Source organism: Bos mutus, unplaced genomic scaffold, assembly GCF_027580195.1.
Source record: "Bos mutus isolate GX-2022 unplaced genomic scaffold, NWIPB_WYAK_1.1 CTG250, whole genome shotgun sequence".
Taxonomy (NCBI): Eukaryota; Metazoa; Chordata; class Mammalia; order Artiodactyla; family Bovidae; genus Bos; species Bos mutus.
The window spans coordinates 27,888-51,802 of NW_027219755.1; the positions used below are offsets into that span (position 1 = coordinate 27,888).

The 23,915-nt window shown below is 41.4% G+C and overlaps 1 protein-coding gene across 1 annotated transcript in view; it reads left to right on the plus strand.

The window, feature by feature from the left end:
- Positions 1 to 23,915, plus strand: part of LOC102286098 (ATP-binding cassette sub-family C member 4) — a gene marked incomplete at its 5' end in the record, with an annotated part of 98,122 nt that overhangs the window by 26,650 nt on the left and 47,557 nt on the right. Inside the window, 5 exons of the mRNA XM_070366901.1 lie at positions 2,500 to 2,650; positions 15,802 to 15,921; positions 17,066 to 17,176; positions 20,543 to 20,643; positions 21,828 to 22,019. Coding sequence (XP_070223002.1) covers positions 2,500 to 2,650; positions 15,802 to 15,921; positions 17,066 to 17,176; positions 20,543 to 20,643; positions 21,828 to 22,019 — 675 coding nt within the window. The remainder of the gene's footprint in view (positions 1 to 2,499; positions 2,651 to 15,801; positions 15,922 to 17,065; positions 17,177 to 20,542; positions 20,644 to 21,827; positions 22,020 to 23,915) is intronic.

Genomic DNA, 23,915 nt, shown 5'->3' on the forward strand with positions numbered 1-23,915 from the left:
AGCCTTTAAGCCAGTAATTCAATTCCACGATGAAAGCCATCTCATAAAATGTCTTTTGTTTTGTAGGAAGTTTTTCTTTTAACAAGTTGATTGCTGTCTTAAAGGGTCTTAAAAAAATGAGAGAGAGAGACCTACAGGAATACTGTCATCCAGCCTCTGTTTTGTCTGTGAATTTGAGGTTCTAAAGAATGATGTTGGGTCATCTCAGCTCTCATTTCTTCGCTCAGTACAGTTGCTCATGTGGAGTGTTTTTTTTGTTTTTTTTTTTTCTGTTATTTAATACTGTCAAATTTTTAGTGATTAAATCTGTGGAAAATTTTCATTTTCTTTCCAATTGTTAATTTCAGAAGTGAAATGCATTATCAAAAGCTGAGCGCAGAAATGCAGCAGTCAATATCTGACTGCAGACAGTGTAGCCTGTGAGCATGGCTTTCACTGTTATCAATGTGAATTAAGCTGAGATTAGGAGGCAGAGTGCTTTTACTGCAGAGATGTCTGGTCTTTTTTTTTTTCCTCTTTCACAAACTGATTTTATAAGTACATCCTGCTGAGTTTAACTACATAATTTATCCCCAGAAACACTTCTTCCCTAAAAACAGTGCTATATTTTAACAATGATTGTGAATAGCTTTGAAAAGATTTTGTGAAAGGCTCTGTATCTTTGTTAATGACAAGCTAGGCCAAGGCTGGGTTTCCTCCGTGTGCTTAGTATTTGGTTAGTTAGTAGTCATTATCAGAATCGTCACATATTTTTGCATGACATAGGGAAGGACAGAGATAGATGCTACCTGATTTCTGTAGGATCCAGTCTCAGTAATGAGGAGATAAAATTCTAGTCTCACTGATTTTCAATCTCAGCTCTGCCCTGTAGTTCAATTATCTTGAAGTTGAAGGTGGAGATGACCTGCAGGTCATTGGAAGTAAGAGTCTGGTGTTCGAGGGAGAGACCTGGGATGAGCATGGAGCCTGTGTAGTTTTCACTGAGCAGGTATTAGTTGAATCTGTGAAGATGGCAACCCAGGGAGAGTGAAGCAGTTTTAGGGGTCAAGATAAGAAGGTTCGATACTCAGAGAGAAAGCAGAGAGAAAGGGGAGAGGAGACACACAATAAATAGCAAGTGAGAAAAGAGGAAGTAGGCTGGGGAGCCAAGGAAGGACGAGTCTGTTCAACTCAAATGAGAGGGTGAGTCTGTGGAAAATTGTCAGTTGATTTCAAATCAGGAGGCTTCTGGTGACTCAAGGAACAGGCTTCAGGTGGGAGGAGGCCAGACTGCAAAGGGTTGCAAATGCAGGAGGCGTGGAGGGAGTTGAGGTGAAGACAGGCTATTTTTGGAAGGAGTTTGACTGAAGCAGGAGAGAGGTCCATCTGGAATGTAGGGTCTGAGGATATATTGCTGGTTGTTTGGATTTTAAGTTTGTGAGTCAGGTGTGTGTGAGGTGGTGAGGGTATTTCCCTCTCTCCCTCCTTCCCTTCAACAAATGAAATAGATTTGAGGTCCTGAGGTACAGATGTGAGTCAGGCATGAAGTCTTCCCCTCATGGGTCTCCTCCAGTCCCCCAGGGGATGAAGACATCTAGAAACTCACCCCTTGATGCTTCTGGACTCCTAATTGTGGGAGCTCTGTCAAAAAATAAAGATTATGGCATCTAGTCCCATCACTTCATGGCAAATAGATGGGGAAACAATGGAAACAGTGACAGAATTTATTTTCTTGGGCTCCAAAATCACTGCAGACGGTGACTACAGCCATGTAATTAAAAGATGTTTCCTCCTTGGAAGAGAAGCAATGACAAACCTAGACAGTGTATTAAAAGCAGAGACATTCTTTGCCAACAAAGGTCTATCTAGTCAAAGCTATGGTTTTTCCAGTAGTGATGTATAGATGTGAGGGTTGGACTATAAAGAAAGCTGAGAGCTGAAGAATTGATGCTTTTGAACTGTGGTGGAGAAGACTCTTGAGAATCCCTTGGACAGCAAGGAGATTAAACCAGTCAATCCTAAAGGAAATCAACCCTGACTCTTCATTGAAGGACTGATGCTGAAGCTGAAGCTCCAATACTTTGGCTACCTGATGTAAAGAGCCAACTCATTGGAAAAGACCCTGATGCTGGGAAAGATTGAAGGCAGGAGGAGAAGGGGATGACAGAGGGTGAGATGGTTGAATGTTATCATTGACTCAATGGACATGAGTTGGAGCAAACTCTGGGAGATGGTGAAGGACAGGGAAGCCTAGTGTTTTGCAGTCCATGGGGTCACAAAGAGTCAGGCTTAAGTTAGCAAGTGAACAAGAATACTGAGAAAGTTCTTATCATAGTGTTTGGTTCATATAATAAACATTATGAGGACCTCCTATAGTTTTATTTCTTAAGATGCAAAAGCATTCCTTACTGTTTCAACAAGTCTTTCGAGCAAAGGAGTTTAATCCTAACAAAACAGCCCATTAAAGTTTGAGAAGTGTCCTTCCTAAGGAGCCCTCTGTATCTATTTTTGCCATTTCAGACGTTTTTACTTGTGATTGGTGTGATGGGCGTGATGGTGGCTGTGATTCCTTGGGTTACTGTACTTGTGATTCCCTTTGGCATCATTTTCTTTGCTATCCAGTGGTATTTCTTAAGGTCATCACGAGATGTGAAACGCCTGGAATCTGCAGGTGAGTACTGGTACTCTCAGGTTGGGATGGCAATGCAGGCTGGCTTCCATTTATGCTATAATTAACTATACTCTTGAAATTCCAGAGAGTCTTATCTTCTGGAATTTCTCACTAAGTTGACATTATGTAATTGAATGTGATGGCCACTGTGAGTCAGTGTGGCCTTTAACAGGTCAGCTGCAGTTTTGCATTTTAGCACAAAGAAGATGAATGTGAGCACGGTGAGGACAGGGACCGTTCTGTCTTGTTTATGACATACTGCCTAACAGATTATCCACTCTATAGATACTTTTCTTAAAAATAAAACATTTCATCATGTTTGAACTACTGTAGAAAGAAAATAGGAGTTTTTCTTCTGCTAAAGATGACATTTTTTTCTTCTCCTACTAGATATGACAAGGATAGTAAGAGATTAAGAAAAGGAAAGAAGATATTAAGGAAATGTGTGTCAGAAGTGATATATTTGAAAAATACATTCATTTACATGTCCGAGTAAGTTGCAGCTGTTAAATGTATTGGAAAGATAAGTCCTATTATTTTCAGCTTCATTCTTTATCATCACCAGTTTGTGATGGTCCCACACTGTTTGTGGTCCCTCCTTTCTCAAAACTTCTCGTATAAATGATGCTATATGGGAAAACTATATGAGATGCTATATGAAAAATATTCCCCTGGGAGGACCCAGGACGGGGAATCTGTTTGGTAGGCATTTGGTCTATTACCCCAATCAGTTTCCTACTTGTAGAATAATGAGGAACAGGGACTTCTCTGGTGGTCCTGTGGATAAGATTCTGTGCTTCCACTGCAGGGGGCACAACTTCAATCCCTGGTTGGGGAACTAAGATCCCACACAGCACAGCCAAAAAAAAAAATAATAATAATAATGGAGAACGCATTTTATGATGAATCCTTCTATACTATGGGTAATCACAGATGATGAAATAATTGAATTTATCTGATTATTAATGTACATATTTCATCAATATTAAAACAAAAAAATAAAGCAGAATTGTTATATGTTTTTTAAAAAGTTGTAAGAACTATAGCCAAAAAATAAGGAAGGAAAATATTTATATCAGAGACCCGAATCATGAATAATTATAACAAATTAATACCAACTTAACCTTCTAGAAACCAAGCCAAGAAGAGAAGCATATTGAGTCCTATGATTCTTTGTATCTACCAAGTGGAAAAAAAATCTAAGTTCATTCAAAGGAGTTTTTCCCCTTTATTGTGGCATTTGTGTGCTTTGTTTTTAATAATAAAAATGCTTAAGAGATACTTATTCTAATTATTTGCAAAAAGGATAGTGATCATCTGTTTTATAAAAGCTTTAGAAGTTTTCACTCATCAAGAGAACTAGCTGAACTCCTGTGAGGTGTGGTCTTGTGAGGTGTTTGGATGGATGGGGAGCAGTAGAGTCCAGGTGTGTGGCGTTCTGCTGATGTGACTTGGTAGCACAGTAGGACCTGGGGAGGCAGAAAAGGAAGTGATGAGCTCCATCCAGTCTTCTGTGTAGACAAGGCTTCAGACGTTTTATGATTTGAGGGTGCACATGAGCTGGAGTCATTCAGTAGTTTTGTTGGAAAAAGCAGGTCTCTGGTACATTCAAAGAGGTGTTGTTCCAGAAGGAACAAGTGATTAAGATTTATACACACTGAGGAAACCAGAAGAGAAGAGACACGTGTACCCCAATGTTCATCGCAGCACTGTTTATAATAGCCAGGACATGGAAGCAACCTAGATGTCCATCAGCAGATGAATGGATAAGCAAGCTGTGGTACATATACACAATGGAGTATTACTCAGCCATTAAAAAGAATTCATTTGAATCAGTTCTAATGAGGTGGATGAAACTGGAGCTTATTATACAGAGTGAAGTAAGCCAGAAGGAAAAACACCAATACAGTATACTAATGCATATATATGGAATTTAGAAAGATGGTAACAATAACCTGGTGTACGAGACAGCAAAAGAGACACTGATGTATAGAACAGTCTTAAGGACTCTGTGGGAGAGGGAGAGGGTGGGAAGATTTGGGAGAAGGACATTGAAACATGTAAAATATCATGTAAGAAACGAGTTGCCAGTCCAGGTTCGATGCACGATACTGGATACTTGGGGCTAGTGCACTGGGACAACCCAGAGGGATGGTATGGGGAGGGAGGAGGGAGGAGGGTTCAGGATGGGGAACACATGTATACCTGTGGCGGATTCATTTTGATATTTGGCAAAACTAATACAATTATGTAAAATTTAAAAATAAAGTAAAATTTAAAAAATAAAAAATAAAAATAAAGTAAAATTAAAAAAAAAAAGATTTATACCTAGGGAAGGGCTACTTCCCATCCACACAGAAGTGGAGAGAAGGGCACCTCCTGAGGCTTTTTTAATGAAGAAGCAGTACAGGATTTTCTCAATGTTTCATCTGAAGAGTCTGAAAACTTTGGCCCCATCTCTGTGGAATATTGGAATTTTTGGTACTCTAGTAGGCTGCAGGAATGTTAGACTGTAAATTCAATCCAGATACCCCCTCCTACACACCCCAGATAACCACATGTGGTAGCTAGTTGATTAGAATTGTCTATGTTCTCTGTCTAGGTGGTGGGTCTGTGCCATAAATAATAACACTTCTGTTTTCTCTAAATAGTAACTTATAGTATATCTTAAGGTCACTGCTGGAACCACCAGCAAGAAGGACACCTGACATCTATTTTGTAAGGACATCTGTTCTGTAAGTTCACTTGTCTGACAGCTATGGCCAGAAGGCATAAACCTGCTTCTTCTTTGTGCTCTGAAGAACTACTGAAGTCCTGAGGTTTTGTTTCAGATCCTGCTGCCTAGTTGCCTCTAGAAGCTTAGGCTGACACTTTCATCTTAATGATGAATATGCAGCTGATTATAATGGGTTTATTGAGCACATTTTTGCAAAACTGAGCATAGCAATAGTCACAGAGCAGTACATAAAACCTGGATGGCATTTGATTGCCTTTCTCTGCTGCTGCTGCTGCTAAGTCGCTTTAGTCATGTCCGACCCTATGTGACCCCATAGACAGCAGGCCGCCAGGGTCCTCTGTCCCTGGGATTCTCCAGGCAAGAATACTGGAGCGGGTTGCCATTTCCTTCTCCAATGCATGAAAGTGAAAAGTGAAAGTGAAGTTGCTCAGTCATGTCCGACTCTTAGCGACCCCATGGACTGCAGCCTACCAGGCTCCTCTGTCCATGGGATTTTCCAGGCAAGAGTACTGGAGTGGGTTGCCATTGCCTTTTCCATGCCTTTCTCTCACCAATTCTTTATTGTTTGTTTTTAAACTTTTTATTTTATATTGGGGTATAGCCAATTAACAAACAACATTGTGATGGCTTCAGGTGAACAATGAAGGAACTCAGTAATACATATACATGTATCCATTCTACTCCAAAACCCTCTCCCAACCAGGCTGCACTTAACATTCCATGTGCTACTCAGTAGATATTTGTTGGTTATCCATTTTAAATACAGCACTGTGTAGACGTCCATCCAAAGCTCCCTATCTTTTCTCATTCTTCCCCCGGCAACCATAAGTTTGTTCTCTAAGTACGCGAGTCTGTTTCTGTTTTGTAAGTTCACTTGTATAATTTCCTATTAGATTCCACATATAAAGGATTTCGTACGATATTTCTCCCTTTTTGTTTGATTTAATTCATGTGACACTCTCTAGGTCCATCCATGTTGCTGCAAATGGCATTAGTTCATTCTTTTTAATGTTCTGGTCCACTCTGAATTTAGCAGTGCCTGAATGATGAAGTCACATGCAAATTCTATTTGAAAGGCTGCTGTGATCAACTAGCAATATCTGCCACAGGCTTTGGTAGCAGTGGGTTAGCAAGTTGTTCAGGTGTATTCAGACCATCCCTTAAATCTGCTGTTTTAAGGTGTTTTCATACAAGATTCCCAGGAACTTTGTTCAACCTCTGGTGCTTAATAAGATGTATGGTAATGGCAAAAGCTGTTAGTTACTAGCTGAGTTAGATCTGGGAGTATTCTGAATATAAATAACGAAGTCTGGAGGAAAAATGCATGTATTCACACATGGGCATCCTTAACCCTGATTATTCTCCCTCAGAGACACTGCAGTTCAGTTCAGTTCAGTTCAGTCTTGTCCGACTCTTTGTGACCCCATGAATGGCAGCACGCCAGGCCTCCCTGTCCCTCACCAACTCCCAGAGTTCACTCAGACTCACGTCCATCAAGTCAGTGATGCCATCCATCCATCTTATTCTCTGTCGTCCCCTTCTCCTTCTGCCCCCAATCCCTCCCAGCATCAGAGTCTTTTCCAATGAGTCAATTCTTCGAATGAGGTGGCCAAAGTACTAGAGTTTCAGCTCTAGCATCATTCCTTCCAAAGAAATCCCAGGGCTGATCTCCTTCAGAATGGACTGGTTGGATCTCCTTACAGTCCAAGGGACTCTCAAGAGTCTTCTCCAACACCACAGTTCAAAAGCATCAATTCTTCAGCACTCAGCTTTCTTCACAGTCCAACTCTCATATCCATACATGACCACTGGAAAAACCATAGCCTTGACCAGACGGACCTCTGTTGGCAAAGTAATGTCACTGCTTTTCAATATGCTATCTAGGTTGGTCATAACTTTTCTTCCAAGTAGTAAGTGTCTTTTAATTTCATGGCTGCAGTCACCATCTAAAGTGATTTTGGAGCCCCAAAAAATAAAGTCTGACACTGTTTCCACTGTTTCCCCATCTATTTCCCATGAAGTGATGGGACTGGATGCCATGATCTTCGTTTTCTGAATGCTGAGCTTTAAGCCAACTTTTTCACTCTCCTCTTTCACTTCATCAAGAGGCTTTTTAGTTCCTCTTCCCTTTCTGCCATAAGGGCGGTGTCATCTGCATATCTGAGGCTATTGATATTTCTCCTGGCAATCTTGATTCCAGCTTGTGCTTCTTCCAGCCCAGCGTTTCTCATGATGTACTCTGCATATAAGTTAAATAAGCAGGGTGACAATATACAGCCTTGACGTACTCCTTTTCCTATTTGAAACCAGTCTGTTGTTCCATGTCCAGTTCTAACTGTTGCTTCCTGACCTGCATACAGATTTCTCAAGAGGCAGGTCAGGTGGTCTGGTATTCCCATCTCTTTCAGAATTTTCCACAGTTTATTGTGATCCACACAGTCAAAGCCTTTGGCATACTCAATAAAGCAGAAATAGATGTTTTTCTGGAACTCTCTTGCTTTTTCCATGATCCAGCGGATGTTGGCAATTTGATTTCTGGTTCCTCTGCCTTTTCTAAAACCAGTTTGAACATCCGGAAGTTCATGGTTCACGTATTGCTGAAGCCTGGCTTGGAGAATTTTGAGCATTACTTTACTAGTGTGTGAGATTAGTGCAATTGTGCAGTAGTTTGAGCATTCTTTGGCATTGCCTTTCTTTGGGATTGGAATGAAAACTGACCTTTTCCAGGCCTGTGGTCACTGCTGAGTTTTCCAAATTTGCTGGCATATTGAATGCAGCACATTTACAGCATCATCTTTTAGAATTTGAAATAGCTCAACTGGAATTCCATCACCTCCACTAGCTTTGTTCGTAGTGATGCTTTCTAAGGCCCACTTGACTTCCCATTCCAGGATGTCTGGCTCTAGGTCAGTGATCACACCATTGTGATTATCTGGGTCATGAAGATTTTTGTATAGTTCTTCTGTGTATTCTTGCCACCTGTTCTTAATATCTTCTGCTTCTGTTAAGTCCATACCATTTCTGTCCTTTATTGAGCCCATCTTTCAATGAAATGTTCCCTTGGTATCTCTGATTTTCTTGAAGAGATCTCTAGTCTTTCCCATTCTGTTGTTTTCCTCTATTTCTTTGCATTGATTGCTGAGGAAGGCTTTCTTATCTCTTCTTGCTATTCTTTGGAACTCCAAATTCAGATGCTTATATCTTTCCTTTTCTTCTTTGCTTTTCACTTCTCTTCTTTTCACAGCTATATGTAAGACCTCCCCATACAGCCATTTTGCTTTTTTGTATTTATTTTCCATGGGGATGGTCTTGATCCCTGTCTCCTGTACAATTTCACAAACCTCAGTCCATAGTTCATCAGGTACTCTATCTATCAGATCTAGTCCCTTAAATCTGTTTCTTACTTCCACTGTATAATCATAAGGGATTTGATTTAGGTCATACCTGAATGGTCTAGTGGTTTTCCCTACTTTCTTCAATTTCAGTCTGAATTTGGCAATAAGGAGTTCATGATCTGAGCCACAGTCAGCTCCTGGTCTTGTTTTTGCTGACTGTGTAGAGCTTCTCCATCTTTGGCTGCAAAGAATATAATCAGTCTGATTTTGGTGTTGACCATCTATTGATATCCATATGTAGAGTCTTCTCTTGTGTTGTTGGAAGAGGGTTTTGCTATGACCAGTGCATTTTCTTGGCAAAACTCTATTAGTCTTTGCCCTGCTTCATTCTGTATTCCAAGGCCATATTTGCCTGTTACTCCAGGTGTTTCTTAACTTCCTACTTTTGCATTCCAGTCCCCTATAATGAAAAGGACATCTTTTTGGGGTGTTCGTTCTAAAAGGACTTGTAGGTCTTCATAGAACCGTTCAACTTCAGCTTCTTCAGCGTTACTGGTTGGGGCATAGACTTGGATTACTGTGATATTGAATGGTTTGCCTTGGAAACAAACAGAGATCATTCTGTCGTTTTTGAGATTGCATCCAAGTACTGCATTTCGAACCTTTTTGTTGACCATGATGGTTACTCTATTTCTTCTGAGGGATTCCTGCCCTCAGTAGTAGATATAATGGTCATCTGAGTTAAATTCACCCATTCCAGTCTATTTTAGTTCTCTGATTCCTAGAATGTCGATGTTCACTCTTGCCATCTCTTGTTTGACCACTTCTAATTTGCCTTGATTCATGGACCTGACATTCCAGGTTCCTATGCAGTATTGCTCTTACAGCATCAGACCTTGCTTCGATCACCAGTCACATCTACAACTGGGTATTTTTTTTTGCTTTGGCTCTATCCCTTCATTCTTTCTGGAGTTATTTCTCCACTGATCTCCAGTAGCATATTGGGCACCTACTGACCTGGGAAGTTCCTCTTTCAGTATCCTATCACTTTGCTTTTTTATACTGTTCATGGGGTTCTCAAGGTAAGAATACTGAAGTGGTTTGCCATTCCCTTCTCCAGTGGACCACATTCTGTCAGACCACATTCATGTCTCCACCATGACCTGCCCATCTTGGGTGGCCCAACAGGCTTGGCTTAGTTTCATTGAGTTAGACAAGGCTGTGGTCCTAGTGTGATTAGATTGACTAGTATTCTGTGATTATGGTTTCAGTGTGTCTGCCCTCTGATGCCCTGTAGCAACACCTACCATCTTACTTGGGTTTCTCTTACCTTGGACGTGGGGTATCTCTTCACGGCTGCTCCAGCAAAGCGCAGCCACTGCTGCTTACCTTGAACAAGGGGTATCTCCTCACCACTGCCCCTTCTGACCTTGAACATGGACTAGCTCCTCTAGGACCTCCTGCACCCTGTGCAGCCACCACTCCTTGGAGGTGGGATTGCTCCTCCTGGCCGCAGCCCCTGGCCTCAGCATGGGGTAGGTCCTCCCGGCTGCCACCGCTGGCCTCGGACGTGGGGTAGGTCCTCCCAGCCACCGCCCTAACCTCGGACACTGGGTAGCTCCTCTCGGCCGCTGCCCCTGACCTCGGACGTAGGATAGCTCCTCTCGGTCATTCCTGTGCCGTCTCAGCCTGGCACTCTTGGCTGCCGCCCCTGACGTTGGATGTGGGGTAACTCCTCTTGGCCACCTCCCCTCGGGCGTGGGGTCCTCCCAGATTCTGCCCCTGACCTCGGACGTGGGGTAGCTCCTCTCAGCTGTGCTAAGTGCGCTGGTCACAGCCGCCTGCGCTAAAAGAGACACTGCAGCTGTGAATAAAAGCCCAGCCTTGGGAATAAGGGGCTTCCAAAGAGTCGGACATGGCTGAGAGACTGAACTGAACTGAACTAGGTGGTGCTGGTGGTTATGCACCTGCCTTCCAGTGCAGGAGACATAAGAGATACAGGTTCAATCCCTCGGGTGGGAGGATCCCCTGGAGAAGGAAATGGCAACCCACTCCAGTATTCTTGCCTGGAGAATCCCATGGATAGAGGAGACTTGTGGGCAGCAGTCCATAGGGTTGCAAAGAGTCAGACATGACTATAATGACTTAATACACAGGTACAGACTTGGGAATAAAACAGAGTTGGGTCTGACATCTGCTCTACCACTTAGGTAGGTTAATTTACTTAATCTTACTTAAGTGAGTGTTCTTAACCCCTCAGTTTCTGGGGTTCCTATTGAGAATTTCTTGAGTTTGACACTTATAAAGTACTTGCAGGCCACTGCCAAAGACACCAGACCTTGAACAAGAAGAAATAAGAAAATATTAACAGTGATGTGATCACTCACCTAGAACCAGACATCCTGGAGTGTGAAGTCAAATGGATCTTAGGAAACATCACTACAAACAAAGCTAGTACAGGTGATCAAATTCCAGCTGAGCTATTTCAAATCCTAAAAGATGCTGTTAGTTTGCTGCAAACTCAATATGCCAGCAAATTTGGAAAACTCAGCAGTTGCCAAGGGACTGGAAAAGTCAGTTTTCATTCCAATCTCAAAGAAAGGCAATACCAGAGAATGTTCAAACTACTGCACAATTGCACTCATTTCTATGCTAGTAAGGTAATGTTCAAAACCCTTAAGGTAGGCTTCAACAGAACATGAACCAAGAACTACCCAGATGTGCAAGCTCGATTTAGAAAAGGCAGAGGAGCCAGAGCTCAAATTGCCAACATCCGTTGGATCATAGATAAGCAAAGGAATTCCAGAAAAGAATCTATTTCTGCTTCATTGACTACATGGAAGACTTTGGCTATGTGTATCACAACTGGAAAATTCTTGAAGAGATGGGAACACCAGACCACCATACCTACCTCCTGAGAAACCAGCATGCAAGACAAGAAACAACAGTAAGAACTGGACATGGAACAACAGACTGGTTCCAAAAAGGAAAAAGAGTACTTCAAGTCTGTACATTGTCACCCTGCTTATTTAACTTATATGCAGAGTACATAATGTGAAATGCCAGGCTGGATGAATCACAAGCTGGAATCAAAATTGCTGGGAGAAATATCAACAACCTCAGATATACAGGTGATACCACTTGAATGGCACAAAGCAAAGAACTAAAGAATCTCTTGATGAAGGTGAAAGAGGAGGGTGAAAAAAACTGGTTTTAAAGTTCAGCATTCAAAAAACTAGATCATGGCATCCAATCCCATCCCATGGTGGCAAATATATGGGGGAAAAGCGGAAACGGTTACACACTTTATTTTCTTGGGCTCTAAAATCACTGTGGATGTTGACCACAGTCATGAAATTAAAAGATACTTGCCCTTGGGAGAAAAACTGAAAAACCTAGACAGCATATTACAAAGCAGAGATATCACTTTGCTGACAGTGGTCTGTATAGTCAAAGGTATGGTTTGTCCAGTAGTCATGTATGGATGTAAAAGTTGGACCATAAAGAAGGTTGAGCGCAAAAGAATTGATGCTTTTGAACTTTGGTGCTGGAGAAGACTCTTGAGAGTCCCTTGGACAGCAAGGAGATCAAACCAGTCAATCGTAAAGGAAATCAGTCCTGAATATTCATTGGAAGGACTGATGCTGAAACTGAAATTCCAATACTTTGGCTACCTGATCTGAAAAGCCAACTCATTGGATAAGACCCTGATGCTGGGAAAGGTTGAGGGCAGGAGGAGAAGGGAACGACAGAGGATAAAATATTTAGATAGTATTACTGACTCAATGGACATGAATTTGAGCAAACTCTGGGAGATAGTGCAGGACAGGGAAGCCTGGCGTGCTGTAGTTCATTTGGTCGCAAAGAGTCAGACACGACTTAGGGACTGAACAACAATGACTAGCAGGTCTCACGGAGCATGAATGATAACCTGCAGGAAGGCTGTCAGCCCAGGGTCCTTGCATGCAATTCCTTCCCTCCCCCTGCCAGGGAAGTTGTCCTGGCCTTGTGGGGTTTGTTCCCAAGTGTCCTCAGGGTTGTGAAAAATGTAGCTGTCGGTCACATGAAATGTAGAGTTACACATGTCTGTGACTGCTGAGTGATTCCATGTCTGTTACATATCTGCTTCAGGATAGTGAACTCATTGTTTGTGGGAAAAAGAATGTTACATTGGGCAACATAATACCAGAGCCTTGACATCCCCTCTTCCCCTGTACAAATTAATTGTCTTTGCAGACACTCATCCTGGCATCCTGCTCAGCCCTAAGTGGGGTTTGAAAGAAACAGGATGGCTTTTCACAGGTGTGCGTTCCCTCTGGCCCGCTGAAACTCTTGGGCATGAGGTGAGGTAGGTGGTGGGATGTTTGGTTCCCTGGTGTTCAAGGCTGAGATGACACCTGGTTTCTAAAGTCGACCCTGGCCACCATCCCTGCTGGAGAGAATCAGCTGCAGCTTTGATCTCCCAACAGGGAAGCAGGTGAGGGAGGCCACACTGAAGAGTTCATTCCAGGACTCTCCCTGGGTGAACAGTCACATCTGCTTCCTGCTCAGAAGTCTTGTCTGTGATGAGTAGTGTTGATATCACCACATTTGCTGTGAAAATGGGAGCCTGGTTCTTGTGAGTTTTCTGTGCTCTCTGGAGCTGCAGCCTTGGCATCCTTCTGACAGGGTGATGGCCCCGGAATTCACCTGTATCACCCCTCTGAAAACCCTGGTTCCAGACTGAGTTCTGGGGTTGGATTGGGACACCTGCCGGGGTGCAGAAAAGGACTGAACAGAGCTCCCAGATTCTCTTATTTGAAGCATGAGCTCGGTCTGTGTTTGTGTTGCTCTTAAAAGGGCAAAGTTATAGGAAGCTAAAATAAAATGTTATTCAACTTAGTGAAGACAGAGAGCCGTGTGGATGCTGAAATGAGAACACAGGCACACAACTGGATGACCAAAGGCAAAGCACCATTGAATCACTTTCAGCTCTTTGCCTGAACAACGTACAAAGGGGAAATGTATGATCATGTTCAGTTTCACAGAAGGTTTTTCCTTTAAGTCAGTGTCACAGGTGGGGCACTAATAGTTATGGTTCCTGGTCAGACACCCCCAGGTGGAAAGAGCCCCAGGGTCCAGTGGATGGTCAGCTGGCCCCCAGCCCAAGCTGTCCACCCCCAGCCAGGGGTTCCTACCCTCTCTGAGCTCCAGTGTCTCACAGGAGGAAGGCTGCTCCTTCCTTGCTGGTAGAACGGAGGACACTAAGCATAAGAGGAGGTTCTGTGTCTTTGCCCCCTTGTATCCCAGCGCACCCCCACCCCACAACGCCCATGTGCACATTGCTACTGATTACACTGTCACCAGACAGATGTTTGGATGGTAGGCTAAGGAGTCAGGCCCTGAAAATAATTTGGAGTTCTCCCCCTTGACTTTTTTCCCTTTCATTTTATAAAATCTCCATAGCTGCCTGCAAGATAAGTGATCTTAACTTCTTCTAAACACCCAAGTTTTACTAATAGCTCTTCTCAGGAGATGCACAGGTAACAAGGTGATGTTGGTATTTTCTGCTGATACAACACAAGTTATCACTCGTCCCGGACAGAGGCCACAGTGTCACAGTCTGCCACTGACACAGCAAGTTACAGCCTTTTTCATGGTAGAGAATGAGAACCGTAAGGGGTCCTCCCTGCCCTGCAGCCTACAGCTCACCTGTTCCCTAATGGGCAGGAGCCTGACCCTGGTGCTCGTGGTCAGTGTGCTCTTAGAGAAGATGGCAGGAAACAATGACCAGTCATGTGACACCAGACCCAAAACTCACATGAAATCACTCAAAAGAGAGTGGACACTAAGGCCACTGTCAGATTCTAAAAAGGTGATGTGAATGTCATATGTCACAGTGACCTCCAAACACCAGGACAGGTATCCAGCAGGGAAGTTATAAAAACATCCATCAGGTTCCCAGAGCAGAAGTCGATACTATTCAAAGGCTCCTCATCTGCTGGGTCCTGTGGGCACAAGGGTGGTGCAGCACTGGGTGCTCCATGACCCGCACAGAGGCTCCTGGAGCAGGTGCAGGGAGAGGCTCAGGTCAGGGGAGGCATCAGACTCCACTCTCCTTACTCGTCTCACCCTGTCCTGGGTCTGGGTCTGGTCTAGGGTGGGGGATGTACTGACTCTATCCCAGCCTTTAGGCTACTCATCTAAGGTGGAGATGGCACACAGGTAGCTCATCAAAATTCAGTGTGGTGAGGACTCTAATGAATTAAATTTTGGAATGCCACTGACTCATAAATTAGTGAATAATTACTCAGTGATGAAAAAGGATGAAATACTACAATTTTCAGCAACATGGATGCAAAGAATATTATTCTTAGTAAAGTAATTCAGAGAAAAACAAATATGATACGTCATCACTTATACGTGGAATCTAAAAAGTAAAAGACTATATACAAAACAGAAATAGACTCAGAGATACAGAAAACAACTTATGGTTACCAAAGGGGACTGGAAGGGAGGAATAAATTAGGAATATGGGATTAACAGATAAACAGTACCATGTAAAAATAGGTAAGGAACAAGGATTGGCTGTAAAGCCCAAGGAATTTTATTCAGTATCTTGTAATAACCTATAATGGAATATAATAAGAAAAAATAAGTGACTCACTGTACTGTATACCTGAAACTAACATATTATTGTAAATCAACTGTCCTTCAATATGTTTTAAAAAACATTGTGAACAATTTCCACATGGAGAGATGCCAGAAGAATTTGGAGGGAGGCATGTTTGAGAGGACCTTGATGAGTTAAGAGTTCTTTTACCTAAATCTAGCTTCAATTTGAATTTGGTCAAAGGTGAGTTCAAAGAGAATCTTTAATTTCCAGGTTGTTAGAGTGAAGGTTGGCGTGAACAGGAGTTTGAGGGTCACATGGAGGATCCTTTCCAAAAGGGGCAGCTTCCTTCCCCAGGCGGCCCTCCAGGAAGCCCTGGGTGTGCCCTTTGTCGGGACGTGTGACCACAGAGCCCGGGAGGCAGTGGGTTTCCTCATGTCCAGCCTCCCTGACTTTCTCTGTCGTGTGTCTGTCTCTGCTTCCCCAGCACAGAGTCCAGTGTTTTCTCACTTAGCATCTTCTCTCCGGGGACTTGGGACCATCCGGGCGTACAAAGCTGAACACAAGTTTCAGAAACTGTTTGACACATACCAGGATTCGCACTCAGGTCTGTCAGTTTCTGGAGATGATTTCAAAGTATGAGGTCTGCTGCCTTCTGAGGCCTGATCTTCTTCTCAGGTGGCCTGGCTATTCTGTGCCACCCCTCATCCCCCTCTGCACACCTGCCTCCTCCACCCCTTCCTCTCAGCATCCCTCTGTGTGCCCCTCTTCCCCATCACCCCCTGCTTTTCTCCCCCGCCTTGTTTGCGTTGTCCTTCGTCCTTCCATCACTGTGCTCTGTGGTTTTCTCTCTCTTTAGGGCAGGAGTTAAGAAACCTTTTTCTTTTTTTTAATAAACATCCAGATAGAATATATTGTAGGCTTTTTGTACTATACTGTCTCTATTGCAGATACTTACCTTTGGTGTTGTAGCACAAAGACAGACAAAGATAATATGTCAGCAAACAGCTAGGGCTGTGTTCCAATAAAACTTTACAGAACCAGGTGGTGGCTGTTCTTGGCCCACAGGCTTTAGTTTATTGACTCTCCTTTCAGAGTATACAGGGTGGCAAATGTGACTGAGGAATATAATTTTCTGATTTGCCACCCACTTGATCATACTTTGTATCAATGAATTATTTTATAGGAAGAAATTTCAGAATTTCCACTAAGTCTGCAAAATTTTGAGCTATCTCTAAAATCTTTATTCTGTTTGAAGGTAATGACTGCATTTTAAAAACCACATGCAGATCTTGTTAGCTGATGGTCCTTTAGATATTAGCTCCTAAAAGTGGACACATGTAGGGTCATGTAATGAGTGCAGAAGGTGCTGGAAACAGTGTGAGCTGTGCTGTCTGCTATCAGAGAGCTGGGAACAGTTGACATGTGAGAGGATGACCTTCATGTTGAGGTCCAGCACTGCCGGAAATGTGCAGATTAGACTTTTTTCCCTCTTTTTCCTTGTGATTGTACTTCTGTTGATAACCAGTGAGTTGAAGTTTTCAACTTCACAAAGCCACTGGACTGATTCTATATGTGCTATATGTTGTCTTTGTCAGAACCTAGCTTTCTGGAATCTTCAGTTTCCTTGAATGTGTAACTTTGCTGTCCTACCTTGTGTAAATGCTTAACTAAGAAAAATGCTCTCCTTCATTAGGAGCAGCTAACATGGTTTTTATGTTTATTCATTATATTATGGTTCACAAATCCAGAGGCTTGTTTCCTGCTTTTGACGATGTCCCAACAGCTCGCTGTGTATCTGGATGTCATCTGTGCCATCTTTGTCACTATTGTTGCCTTTGCGGCCCTGATTCTGGCAGAAAGTAAGTAAAAATCTGAATATTTATGGAATGCTTACAGTTTATAGCTTCAGATTCTAATGAATTGTATTAAAGTGTTTGTAGCATGTGACTCCACATTGTGGTCCATGTGAAGTTATTTACATCTTGATAACTTTTATCTTTTTTTCCATTTATTTATTTACAGTAGATCCTTGTTGAGACCTTAAAAAAGAGATTTATTGGTGTTTATTTGCTTTACAATGTTGTATTAGTTTCTAATGTACAGCCAAGTGAATCTGTTACTGTGTGCTCAGTCTCTAAGCCATATCAGCTCTTTGAAACTCCATGGACATAGCCTGCTAGGCTCCTCTGTCCATGGGATTTTCTAGACAAGAATGCTGGAGTGGGTTGCCATTTCCTTCAGGGGATCTTCCGGACCCAGAGATCAAGCCTGTGTCTTCTGCATTAGCAGGCAGATTCTTTACCACTGAGCCACATGGAAACCCAAATCTGTTATATTTATATCCCCCTTTTTTGGATTCTTTTTTTCTGCCTCATAAACATTGGGCTGCATGCATATTTTTAGTAATTTTCATTTTAAAGAATACTTCAAATAAATTGCCCTATTGGAAAGAACTTTTCTTTTTGGCTTTAGGAATCTTCAGGAACAAAGACCAGGTATGAACCTGCCTGTTCCAGCTGACCTGTGGTGCCTTGGGTGCCTGCTTTGACTCACTTGAGCCATTCTTTTATTTTTATTTTTAAAATATTTTATAGGGGTATAGTTGATTTTTACTGTTATCTTAGTGTACAGCACTTCATGTGTACAGCAAAGTGAATCTGCTCTACATATACCTACTGTTTTTTAGATTCTTTTCCCTGTAAGTCATTACAGAGTTCGCTGTACTTTATAGTAGGTCTTTATTAGTTATCTCTTTTATATATAGTAGTGTGTATGTGTCAGTCTTCCAAATTATCCCTTCCTTCCCTTACCCTTTGGATTTTCTGCATCTGTAAGTAGATTAGTTCATTTCTAGCCTTTTGTTGGATTCTACATATAGGCAATATCATATGCTATTTGTCTTTCTCTGAATCTGACTTATGACAGTCTCTAGGTTCATCCATGTTGCTGCAGACGGCATTATTTCTTTCTTTTTATGTCTGAGTAATAGTCCATTGTGTATATATACCATCTCTTCTTTATCCATTCCTCTCTTGGTGGACATTTATGTCCAACTTCTATGTTCTGGCTATTGTAAATAGTGCTGCAATGAACATTGGGGGGAATTATGGTTTTCTCTGGATATTTACCCAGAAGTGAGATTGCTGGGTCATATGGTAGTTCTATTTTAGTTTTTAAAGGAACCTCTGTATTGTTCTCAATATGGGCTATACCAGTTAACATTCCCACTAACAATGTAGGAGGTTTCCCTTTTCTCCACATCCTCTCCAACACTTATTGTTTGTAGGCTTTTTGATGATGGTCATTTTGACTGGTGTGAGGTGATACCTCATTGTAGTTTTGATTTGCATTTCTGTAATAATTAGAGATGTTGAGTGTCTTTTAATGTGCTTTTTTGGTCATTTTTTATGTCTTCTTTGAAGAATGTCATTTTTGATCTTCTGCCCATTTTTTGATTGGGTTATTTGTTTTGATATTGAACCATGGTCTGTGTATGTATTGGAGAATAATTCCTAGTTAGTCATTTTATCTGCAAATATTTTCCTCCATATTATGGGTTGTCTTTTCATTTTATTTATGGTTTCCTTTGCTGTATAAAAGCATTTAAGTTTAATTATGTCATATTTGTTAATTTTTTATTTTATTTTCACTACTTTCAGAGGTGGATCAAAAAGTTATGACTTCAGTTTATGTCACAGAGTGTTCTATCTATTTTCATCTGAGAATTTTATAGTGTCTAGTCTTACATTTATGTCTGTAATCCATTTTGAGTTTATTTTTGTGTATGGTGTTAGGGAGTGTTTTAATTTTGCTCTTTTACAAGTAGTTGTCCAGTTTTGCCAGCATCACGTATCGAAGAGACTGTCTTTTCTCCATTGTATATTCTTGCCTCCTTTGTCATAGATTAGGTGACATAGGAGCATGGGCTTATTTCTGTACTTTCAATCCTATTCCATTGATCTATATTTCTGTTTCTTGTGCCAGTAGCATACTCTTTTGATTACTGAAGCTTTGTAGTATAGTTTTAAGACTGGGAGCCTGATTACCTCAGCTTTGTTTTCCTTTCTCAAGATTGCCTTGGCTATTCATCGTCTTTCGTGTTGCCATACAAATTGTAAAATTTTTTGTTCTTATTCTGTAAAAAATGTCATTGGTTATTTGATAGGGATTACATTGAATCTATAGATTGCTTTGGATAGTTTCTTTGTATATTTATTTGCTGTAGGTCCTTGTTGAGACCTTTTATCTTTTCATCTTTCTTTGAAGGGATTGAGGTCTACACAGCTGTAGCAGCATGACATTCTGAACATTCCAGGTAGTGTCCTGTAATTGGGAGGGGAGAATCAAGTTTTCTATTAAACTTTTTCCACAAATAAGAGTTTAGGTTTTAGCTTTAGGTCTACTCGGATCTCTTAGTTATAGGTAATGGTACATTGGGGTGAGAAGGATTCTCTGTAGCAAAGATCAATATCCTCACTGCTGTATGCATACAAGATGAGCAGGTGTGGGTATCTGTGGCATGAACTCACCATCCCTAACTATTCATAGTAGTAACTCTGAATCATAGTCTTTAATAATGAAACATGAGAGTAATACTTTAGATTTAAAAGCATTGGCTCCTAGAATTGCCTTGTTTTTGTGATTTCAACTGCAGCTACAGTGGACATAGAAAGTGAGATTACATAATGATAATTGAAGCCATAATGATGAAAGTCTGAATAATGACATGATCCTCACCCATATAATACTGTCAACTGTATGTCAATCCAATTAGGATTAATAAAATCACCAGTTGGGATTAATAAAATCACCTTTCTAATTCTTTCTAAATCCATAGTGTTTTTTTCACTGTATTATGGTCCCAATCAATAGACAGTAATATTATGAGTAATATTACATGCAAATGATTAAAATGTCATAAAGAAGTCTTCTCACTACTATATATTAATATAAAATAGATAACTATTAAGGACCTACTATATAGCACAGGGAACTCTACTCAATACTCTGTAATGGCCTATACGGGAAAATAATTTTAGAATGAATAGATTTTATGTATATGTGTGGCTAATTCACTTTACTGTACACCTGAAACTAACACAACTTTGTAAATCAAATATGCTCCAATAAAAATTATAAAAATAAAAGAGTCTTCTTCATAAAGTGACAGAACTAGGTGAGGGGGTGGAGAAGGAGACTGACTGTTCCTCTTCTTCCTCATTTAGCTTTGAATCCTGGGGAGGTTGGCCTGGTCCTGTCTCTAATCATCACATTTACGGGGATGTTCCAGTGGTGTATCAGGCAAAGTACTGAAGTTGAGAATATGGTGATGTTTATCTTTCCATTCTTAGTCTTTTCAAGTCTCCTTGCTGTTAAATGGAATAAAAGCAATTCTAATGTAAAGTAATAAAACTATTTTTTTTTACATCATTGTTAACAGAGGGATTTCTTTTTATTCTTCTCCATCTGCTTAATGTTACATAAAATATATACATCTTTTTCTTAGTTTTGTGTGCTTCATGTCAACAGGTTTTATAGTCACAAACTGTCCTCAAGTATAATAAATGTCTCTGCAGGAGGGAGTTCAGGTAATCCTGCAGAGAATATGAGCTAATTTCTTAGCAGCTTGTTTATCTTTGTTTCTTAAGGGGTAATTCCTCATTTTTAGTTAAAAAAAAAAAGTATTCAGCACTCTGAGGTTTGTTTATTTAATTAATAGCTTCCTCTGCCTTTCCCCCAACCCATTTTGTCATTTATCCTTGTATGTGTTGAGCACCTAAAATTGCTGGAAGCCCTTCTTTCTGGTAGGATAAGCTGTTTCTCAAAATGTGCTCTCCAAGGTGTGGAGTTATAGTTGTTTAAGAGGCCTTAATCAATATGTAAATTATACACTTTCTCTAAATATTTGCACCTTCTCCTAAAGGGAGAAAAACAATAAAAATGAAGTCTTTTAATTTTGGTCTTCTAACAGAGTAGAACCTGACTAATTATTAAAATGTTGGTTGATGACCATCCAGTCCTGCTCATCTGTAACACATGGCCCTTCTGTAACCACAGTTTACTAGTTGGTGTCCATAAGTGTTCTTTTCTTTGAGAAATTCTCTTTTTTAAAATTTTTTAAAAAAATGTATAGTCACAAACTATCAAACCTATTGACATGGAGCACACAAAACTGAGAAAAAGATGTATATATTTTATTTAACATTAAGCAGATGTGAAAGGTAGAGTGATAAAATCTTAAACAATCATTTCTCTAATTCTTTTAGCTTTAATATAAAGTTGAAGGAAGTAGTTGTAAGTAAAAGGGTTGAAGATGAATAAATTTGCAAATCACCCAAGGCCCCATAAGACTCCTACTTCTGTCCTTTGTGGATGCTGAGACCTGAGATATTCTATACCATATAAAGGCAAATGTGAAGATATAAAAGTAGAAGGTTTCACTTGCAGTTTCTAAAATTCATAAGCAAGACTGTCTGACACTTAACTCGTGTGATGTCATATGCATTTCAGATGATTTCAGTAGAAAGGGGGATTGAATATACAGACCTTGAAAAAGAAGCACCCTGGGAACTTGAGTATCGTCCACCACCATCCTGGCCTCATGAAGGAAGGATTTACATTACTTATGTTAATTTCAAGTACAGCCTGGATGGGCCTCTGGTATTGAAGAACCTGGACACACTCATTGACCCAAGAGAAAAGGTTAGTTTAAGCCATTTTCCTCTTTATTTATTTTTTTAAGTGTTAACATTTTATCTTGTTTATTGAGGTAAAATATACATAAAATTTACCATTCTAACTATTTTTAAATGTACTTCAGTGGCATTAAGTATATTCACATTGTTCTACAACCATCACCACTATCCATCTCCAGAACTTTTTAATTTAGAACATCTTTTTTTTTTTTTTTTACTTTACAATATTGTATTGGTTTTGCCATACATCAACATGCATCTACCATGAGAAGCTTGGAGCTGGTGCACTGGGATGACTCATTTGCCTTTTTAAAATCCAGCTAAAGATTTAGCACCACATCTGCTCTTGGCTTCCTTGTCAGTGTGTCAGGGGGACTCTGTTCCTAATGGATGCAGATTAGATCAGTGACATCATAGGTGAATCTTTCTTGGAAACTGACTATGAAATTGGGATACCAGTGATTTTTTCCCTGTGGAGTGAGCCCCCTCATGGTGGTAGATGGGTCCTTGGCTCCAGGGCTCAATCTTAACCTGACCCAGGACACTCTACAGGACACCTGATTATTCATACTAAGTCTGGGAAGTCAGCCGTGGCTCCCTGCCACTAACTGTCCAATATCCCCTGCCTTTCCTCCTTTCCGTTTTTTCTTCTTTGTATTTCTGATATCTCCTCCTGCTCCCATGGTGCCCTCTGGTGGCCGCCTCCTCCTCTCTCCATTAGCCCTTCCCGTAGACTTGTCCTCCATTCACCGACACTGAACTGCCATTGCCCTGCCCCACCCCGCAGACTGCTTCTTTCTGAAGCACAGATCTGACTTTTGCTGGCCTGGGTGAACTGCTGGTAGAACCACAGCACAGCCCCAAGCCCATTCCAGTAGAGGCTGTGGGGTGAGCTCGTAGCCACTAGAGAAAAGCCAGAATCATGACTCAGTCACGGGTGAGGCACCAGAGCCCCAGACGGAGATAGGGCCCAGAGACTTGCTCAGAGTCAAAAGCAAATTGAAGGGAGCAGGGAAGATTCACATTGGAAATGGCAGAGAGGCTAGTAACCTGCACCTGCCGGCGTCCATGTCCACTGGTGATGTTCCTTTCACGCTCAGATTGGGAACCTCACCTGGGGCCAGGGCAGACTCTTGAAGAAGAGACTAAACCAGAACAGACAAGGTGGTAGGAAGCCCTTGCCCCATCTACCTCTACAGCCAGGATGTCTCATGATTTACACACACCCCTGCACTCGGGTTGTGTGTAGGTTCTCCCAAAGCTATGTCCTCCCAGCTTCCAGTGTACACTATGTCCCTCAACCTGAGAGACCCGTCCCCTCCATCATCTGGATGGTGAAAGTCTCCTCATTTTCTGCTGCTGCTAAGTTGCTTCAGTCGTGTCCAACCCTGTGCGACCCCATAGATGGCATCTCACCAGGCTCCCCCGTCCCTGGGATTCTCCAGGAAAGAACACTGGAGTGGGTTGCCATTTCCTTCTCCAACACATGAAAGTGAAAAGTGAAAGTGAAGTCGCTCAGTCGTGTCCGACTCTTAGCGACCCCATGGACTGCAGCCTACCAGGCTCCTCCGCCCATGGGATTTTCCAGGCAAGAGTACTGGAGTGGGGTGACATTGCCTTCTCTGCCTCATTTTCTGAGGCATCTCTAATGCGTCTTAGAGACTCTCAATTCTTCCTCAGTGTCTTATATTTTCTTTTAACATAGCATTTACAGTACACCTGTGGTCATAGCAGGCAAAAGTTGGAAGGAACTAAATCCTTACAATGAAATATTATTCAGCCTTAAAAATGAAGAAAATTCTGGCCTATGGATAAAACTTGAGGACATCTTGCTAAATGAAATAAACCAGACACAAAAGAAATGAAAACTCTGATTCCACTCATGTGAGTTTCCTAGAGCAGT